At 33.4% G+C, this 8,151-nt stretch overlaps 1 protein-coding gene across 1 annotated transcript; it reads left to right on the top strand.

The window, feature by feature from the left end:
• Window positions 1–216: 216 nt before the first annotated feature.
• On the top strand, window positions 217–4,003 carry LOC114032634 (DBH-like monooxygenase protein 1). Its single transcript, XM_027847995.1, has 3 exons — window positions 217–364; window positions 3,591–3,758; window positions 3,896–4,003. The coding sequence occupies exons 1-3, from the start codon at window positions 287–289 to the stop codon at window positions 4,001–4,003; spliced, it is 354 nt and encodes a 117-aa protein (XP_027703796.1). The 5' UTR covers window positions 217–286.
• Window positions 4,004–8,151: the final 4,148 nt, after the last annotated feature.

Here is an 8,151-nt window from a genome sequence, read left to right as displayed (position 1 = left end):
TTCTGCACGAAGATGATCTCTAAAGTCACATTCTCTAACCATACGACCGGAAGGAGCCAGAAGAGAAGGCTCATTCGAAGATTTATTTATTTATTTATTTATTTTTGCTAATAACCATTGTTAGATTAAATCCTGCAAACTTTCTTGAGTTCAGTTCATTTCTCAGGTCATAGCAATCAGATTTTATTTTTTTTTTCCTTTTCTGTATTTTCTGCAGGATTATTTTACAGATATAAATAGAGAACTGAAGAAGGATCCCCAACAGGATTACCATCTAGAATATGCCATGCAAAATAGTACACACACCATAATTGAATTTACCAGGGAGCTACATACTTGTGACATAAATGATAAAACCATAACGGTAAGAAGATTTAAATCTGAATTTATCTATAAATATTTGCATCATTGAAATGAATGTTATGTTATATCTGGAAGCACCAAGTCCCTACATATGAATTTTGAAGACAAAATCACATTCAGTTCATATTTTTAAAAAATGAATATCTTATGGAATTTGGTATTTCCACTTGATTTAATACATTTCAGCTGCTAGTGTTAATAGGACTGACATAAGCAATAATTAAGAAAAATAGTGGCAATAAATTTATTTGTTAAATTAACAAAAAAACTAATTTTATCTTTCCTTTTATTTTTTAAGTGAATTATACAATCAATTTCAAATAATAAAATCTCAGAGAATAGTTATTCCTCTATGTAATTTCTAAAGAATTATAAAGCTATGAGTCAACTTTCTCTGTGGAACATGTGTGTTTTCAGCTTTCTTTTAATGGATAAAAGAACCTTATACAAATTTAGAAATCAACTGGGAAACACCTGAAATTCTTTCAGCTACAGTAAAGGCATTTCTTAAGACAAAATATCAAAATATGTATTGTACTTCAAAACTGTTATGATACAGTCTGTGAAAGCTGAAATTTTACTATACCTTTCTATTCTTTAAGAATAGATAAAGAATCAAAGTTTTTGAGGCAATGAAATTGGTAAAGTAAAATAATTTAATACTTAATATATTTATTATTATGATTATTACATTGATATTTATTTCATCAAATAAATCAAAACCCCTCCAGGTCTCAGTAGAAGGCTTCATGAGTTGTTGTGGACAAAACATCATTATCACCTGGCAGAAAAATTTCTGGTTATAAATCTCCACATTTAGCTAGGCTGGTCATGGACACATGATTCATTGAAAGGTTATTAGTGGAAATTTTCTTAGCTTGATAAGACCTGCAATAGTTCAATTTATTCCAGCATATCCTTCAAGAATAAATAATGACCTGCATGCATAGAAATAGAATTTCTGTAAGGAAATATGTAATTATCAAATTATTAAATATGGGTAGTTAAATTCATAGTTCAAATTCATAGTTAAATTGATTTATAACTACTTTTTCCCTTAGTCTTATGATAAAGAGATACTAATCTTTTTTTAATTGGGTTCCATATCATTAAAATGAATGAGATAATTTAAACCCTCTAAAGATGTGCAATTGAGATTCTTAGATTCTTAAATTTTTTGTGAGGGTATTGAAATACAGTTATCAGAATATCAGACAAAAAACAAAGTCACAGTCCAAAGTTTAAGAAACTTTGACTTAGAAGATGGACTATGTGATACCTTAGAAAACACCACATTATATTGGAATTAATTCTATCCCTATATATTTTTTTAAAGATTGTTGATTTCATTGGTTTAGGTATTCCCTCTACCAACACTGATAACAATCCATCTACACATTTTTATGAGTTGCTTAGGTACCCCCGTATTCATCAACCTGAGGCTACTCTGGTGATGAACCTCTAACGTCTATATTTAAGAACAAAATATTTCTTTCTTTCATTTAGTAAATTAAAATATTAAAATGATAATTATGTTTTGAAATGATTCTGATTACAGACGTAATTAAGAAGAGATCAAAATAGAACAAAAAATACGTGCGTGGTCAAGATTGCTTTCATGAACTACAGAGTGTAATCATGGTCTAATACTGAAATAATAGTCACAATAATTCTATTTGTTAGGGAAGGAATACAGTTAATATTTTAAAGGAAAAAAAGCTTTATTTTTGTATTTCCTTTCAAAGCTGTTATGACAAAGCAGCTGTCAGTAGTAATATAACTGTGTGTGGGTGGTCTGAGCACTTGCTTTTTTCCTTTGGCCAGTCTTGCTGGTTCAAAACAGGAAACTTATTTGACCTTCCTGGGCTGTCTCAAGTCACAAATGTTCAAACTGATAGAATTTCCTGTATTACAAAAATGATTATACATATTTATTATTGTTGTCTAGTCATTTTCAGTATGCCCTATTCTTCATGTCTCCATTTGGGGTTTTCTTTGAAAAGATACTGGACTGGCTTTCCATTTCCTTCTCTAGCTTATTTTATAGATGAGGAAACTGGGGCAAACAGGGTTAAGTGACTTGCACAGGCTCACACAGCTGTAAGTGTCAGAGACCAGATGAGTCTTCCTGACTCTAAGCCTAGCACTCTATCCATCTAGCTGTCTCTGATTATACACATACACCAACAAATCAATATCTCATTTATGGCTCCATTTGTGTTCGGTCAATGAGTACTTCGTCCATTTAGAAACTTATCTGGAACTTCAATGATGGGTGGTATACTAACTGCATGATCTTTTTATTGTGAGAACAGAGAGAAGTCCTGAAATTAAAAGTGATTTGGATGTTTTTCTCCCCAAAATGATCAGTTACACATGATATTGGGCAAAAATGTGATCTGTGTACTTCTCAACTTGAATATTTGTATGCATTGTGATAGTTATGCCAAAATTATCTAGTATTGTCTTTTTCATCAAACCAATGACATGGGCTAATTGCTCTAGCACTCTATTTTGGGATTAGTTGCATCATCTTCCAAGAAGCAGTGAACAGAAAGCTGGTCTGTGAGTCAGGAAGTTCAATTTCCACCTTTAATACATACCGTCAATATGACCCTGGACAAGTTACTTGACTGTTCACTGTCATATGCAATTCTCTAAGACAAAGGCTTTTATTAAAACAAGTCTTTTATTTTTTAAAGAACAGAAATGTGTTTTCTTTCTATCCCACCTCTACCTCATTCAAAAAAGAAAAGAAAAAGAAATTCCATGAAAAAAAGTGCATAGCCAAATAAAACAAATTCTCTCATTGGCCATGTTCATATATATGTATATAATATATATATAATATATGTGCGTATGTATATATTCATGTATACATATACATATATATGTATATATACATGTGTGTGTGTGTGTGTATATATATATATATATATATATATATATACACATTTCATTTTGCACCTTGAATCCATCACTTCCCTGTCAGGAGGTGGATAGTGTGCTTCATCATTGGACCTCTGAAATCATAGTTGGTTACTGCATTGATCAGAGTTCCTATAGCTTTCCAAGTTTTTTATCTTTATAATGTTATTGCTATTTTGCAAATTATTTTCCCAGTTCTGCTTATTTCATAATCAGTTTATAAAGATATTCAAAGTTTTTGTAGGCTGTAAGGAAAGGATTTGTCTGAAACTCATTTTCATAAAGTGATCTTTTTTTAGGAAAGCACAGTGAGAGTGATATGGGCCTATCACCATGAAGATATTGGTGAATCAGGACCTAAATACCATGGATCTAATCGGGGAACCAAGAGTCTGAAATTGTTGAATCCAGAGAAAAACAACATTTTATCCACAGCCTTACCATACTTTGACTTGAGAAATAAAAACGTAAGTCTCTTTGGGGTTACATATTACTTTGAGACAAAAGCTTTGATGGAATGGAGTGTATTTCCTAAACCAATTGCTTTTGTTTACACGGGAAAGTTGTCTGACTTTCATATTTCCTTTCCCTTCTATTAAGACAGGTGCCGATTCCAAATAAAGGCACGACATATTGGTGCCAAATGTTTAAGATACCTGTGTTCCAGGAAAAGCATCATGTGATAAAGGTAGGGAACCTATTCACAGATTAAATTCAGCCAGCTGACATGTGACAATTTTTTGTCTTTAAGCAAGTATCATGGACTCATGTATTTTGAATTAGAAGGGACCTTAGAGGTCATCTCTAACTTGTTTTCTAGTTTAGTGAACTGAGGCCTAGGTAAATTAAAGTACTTGTCTGAGGTTGCTAGGTGATAGATGGCAAAGCCATGAATCTAAGTCCTCTGGCTCTATATTGAATGTCCTTTTCAGTATAGCAAATAAATAGAAAAAGATATTTTAATTTGTCAAACCTGGGTGAAATCATATGGACTTTGAATCGTGGATCAGTGTAAAAAATAGAACTAGTTTGGCCAAATAATGACTGACTTATATTTCACCGAATTTTGTAAATCTCAGAAAATACTATCACTTTAAATGTTATATTTTTATCTCTCTAAGATCTTGCTCTTACATACCAGACATAAAAAGTTTTCTAAGAAAGAAGTGTAACAGTTACAGTATCTATGTGTTTGTGTGCGTATGTGCATGTTTTGTTTTTCGTAATGGGAAGTAAACCATTTCATCAAGTGAGGTAACAATAACGTCAACTTGAAGGAGAGCACTAATATTTCCTAGTACATTCCACCCAAGAGGGTAGCAGCTAAGTAAACATTCATTCAACAAATACTACTTAAGCACCTTCTATGTCCAGCATGGTGCTAGCCACAAAGAACCACAATTATCAGATTATACACACATGTATATACATATTCGAAAGAGCTTTGCAAAGCTTAAAAAGTTCTAAAAAGGCTTGCTACTATTATTTATCATCTTCATCATTATTATTAAGACATGACTTCTGTTCTCAAAGAATTCATAATGTAATTAGGAAACAAAATTAACATCTATGAAATACCAGCGAAGCAAGATAGGATATAATTAAGTGGAAAACTTTGTGTCATCCTCAACATCTCTCTATCACCACCACCCCCCATATCCAACCAATTGTCAAGTCCTATCTTTTCTGCCTTCATAACATTACTTCCTATCCACTCCTTTCTCTCCTCTGACACTACAACCATCTTGGTGCAGACTCTCATCTCATGCCTGGATTATTGCAACAGCTTGCTATTTGGTCTTCCAACCTCATTTCTTTCCACTACAATTTATTTTCCACTCAGCTATCAAATTGATCTTCCTAAACCACAGGCCTGAGCATGTTTCTCCTCTATTCAATAAACTTCACTGGCTCCCTATTCCTTCTAGGGCTAAATAGAAAATCCTCTGATTTTTAAAGCCCTTTATAACCTGGTCTCTTCCTAAATTTCTAATCTTGTTACATCTTACTTCCCTCCACCTACTGTGTGATCCAATGACCCCTGCCTCCTTGCTGTTCCTTAAACACTCCTTTCCCAGGTCTGGGCAGAAGGGTTAAGCATTTGCTTAAGGCTTGATTTGAAAGGCATCGGAGAAATCATTTAGTTAAAACCAATCAGTTTACAGATGAAAAAACTGAAGCACTGAAATGTTAAGTGGCCTAAAGGTTATATGGCTGTTATATCGGTAGTAAATAGTGGGACCTTTATTCTGTCTGATACTTTTTACACCTTAGTTGGTTTATCTGCTATTGGAAATGACATTCTCTTTTTCAATAGGGTAGATAATTATTTAATATCGTATATGAGCACTGAGAATATAAAGGCATATATGATTTAATTCTTGCCCTCAGGAAACTTAAGAATCCTTTTCAGGAAACCATTAATTTTATTCAGTTCAACACAAAAATACTTTTATTAAGTGTCTACTATGTATAATGCATAGCTATATGATGGAATTTTTTTCCTCTATCTGGTGTCTCTATAACTACTAAGTTACCTTCTCTTCACTGGAGAAAGAAAAAATAGGGATCTTGTCCAGTTTGCTAGTTCTTTAATTTTGGGAAGGACACTTGCAGAATTGAGCCCTGCTTTTGGAAAGGAAACATGAGAAGTTTCAGATAGTGTACCAGGGAAGGTGAAATATGTCATTATAATTGCATACCATAGTCATATTGTGGTATAATTAAAAACAATTCTGGTTATACTCAGAAGACTTGAATTTGATTACTACTTGGGTGACTATGAAAAAAGTGACGACCTCTATTAGTCTCAGTTTCTTCATCTGTAAATTAAGGATAAGAAAATTTTGCGCTACTTACCGTAAAGAGTTGTTGTAATAAAAGTGGTTTGTAATTTGTAAGGTGCTGTATAGAAATGTAATACCATCATCACCACCACCATGACAATCATGATTGACAACTGAGATCTTGAGAGATTTGTTGTACTATTTTCATTGCAATAGAGCAGAGTACATTACTTACCACCAAGTTAGATTTTATTGTGTCTTTATATTTCCCTGAGTTACACAAATGTGGACTGTTTAACTTAACAGAATGTCTCCCAGAACAAGAAAATCTAAGCAGATTTATTGGTAATATTACCAAAATCGGATACCCATGAAATGTCAACAAAGCCAGAGAATTGAATAGCCATGAAATATCCACTCATGTAGATCTGTTTTCATGTACTATACCAATCTCATTTTTAATATCAACATGTCAAAGAGAAATTCTAGCCCAGTTTTCCCATTGCATAACTCACTTCCATTTTCAAACAGGATACTATCTACTGAATTCTCCAACATTAACATGCTTTTGTTTTTCTGAAATGTCAGCTAGGTTAGTGTACTTCTGTTTCAAGGAATGCTTAAACCCTCAGTGTTTAAGTCTACGAACTGTGGGAGATTTTACTTTCCCAGTGTCAGACAAAGGATGTAATTCTTGACAGCTGGCAGAATTATCTCTTTGTGAATCTCTTTACTTTTTTTTGTCATAACAGGTTTTTTTTTCTCCCAAGGTATTTTTTTTTTCCTTATGGATATAGCTTTATATTCTGAGCATTGAGAGACAGTATGGAATAGTGGCTAATGAGCTGGTCTTGAAGCTGAGATGTGCTGGGTTCAAGTGTTGCCTCTGATATATAATGACTGTGTGATTCTAGGCAGGTTGTCTGGCTTCTTGGTTTTCTAGTCAACTCTCTAAAACACTATGTGGCAATGATCTGCATTGACACAGGGAGTTTCACCACTTTAGAGTTCCTTTTACCAGTGAAATCACAAATCCAGTCCTCATCCATATTATGTGCATTAAGTTGAATTACTATAGCCATGAATTTTTTTTGTTTCCTGTTGTTTTCTATTAATTTTGAGATAACCTGGAAGAGTAATAAAAGCACTTGACTGAAAGTCAGGAGAACTAAGCTTCCAGTCTCTTCGCTCCTCCCCACACTGTTGCTAATTAGCTGTAAGAAAGTCATTTATCTTTTCTAATCCTGAAGTTTCTCATCTGTTGGCTTAAATTAACTTTAAGATCCCTTCAATCTCCAGTGTCCTTTGAGTCTACTTTTTTTTGTATTTGTACATTTTGTCTCTTCCAATATCCAATAAATTTATATACAGTCTGAAGCTTAATCTATTTGTCAGGGCCTCATGAATGGTAACAGCCAGTGTCACTTCTGACAAGGGAATGCCTATCGTGACAAAATAGGAAGAGGCTCAGAAGGTGTTGTTAAGGATGTACCTGTCATTGGCCTTATAATATATAGCCATCATTGCTCAGTTCATGTGTACTCTGAGCCTAAGACTTAGGCCAACTTACAGCATGCCCTAATGCAAAAGACTTTTTTTTAAGGAAACTCAAAACCCAGAGAAATGCTTTTGTCTGTTTTCGTTCACTCTGCAGAAATGAAGTTTTCTTATATCTTTGCATTTCTAATTGCATTGCTTCTCAATTTAACTGTGATTTATAAAGATATTCTATTTGCTACTTCTATTTAATAGGTTTGATCATTACTCCAATGTTCAAAATCTCTTACACCAAGGTATTTCATGCTGCCATTGAAATTCTTCATATCGAAGTAATTTTAATAGTACTTCCAACACCTGTGTTGTTGTTGTTGTTTTGTCATGACATTTAGCAAACTGAATAACTTTGGACATATTAGGGGGGAAATCAATGTGTTATAGAAGCAGAACCTCTCAGTCCTCTCCTTTGGAGGTTTCCCATAGTTAAGCTCTATCTTGACTACAATTATTTTGACCCTTGCTATAGAAAGTTCTTCTTCTTCTTCTTCTTCTTCTTCTTCTTCTTCTTCTTCTTCTT

Source organism: Vombatus ursinus, unplaced genomic scaffold (genome assembly GCF_900497805.2).
Source record: "Vombatus ursinus unplaced genomic scaffold, bare-nosed wombat genome assembly UNPS02005539.1, whole genome shotgun sequence".
Taxonomy (NCBI): domain Eukaryota; kingdom Metazoa; phylum Chordata; class Mammalia; order Diprotodontia; family Vombatidae; genus Vombatus; species Vombatus ursinus.
This window is presented reverse-complemented; position numbering and strand designations above follow the sequence as displayed.

Bases quoted from the DNA above. Each gene is read 5' to 3' on its own strand.
- LOC114032634 (XM_027847995.1), top strand. From the start codon at position 287: ATGCAAAATAGTACACACACCATAATTGAATTTACCAGGGAGCTACAT. The intron at 365-3,590 runs GTAAGAAGATTT...ATCTTTTTTTAG, and splicing joins TAAATGATAAAACCATAACG to GAAAGCACAGTGAGAGTGAT. The intron at 3,759-3,895 runs GTAAGTCTCTTT...CTATTAAGACAG, and splicing joins TTGACTTGAGAAATAAAAAC to GTGCCGATTCCAAATAAAGG.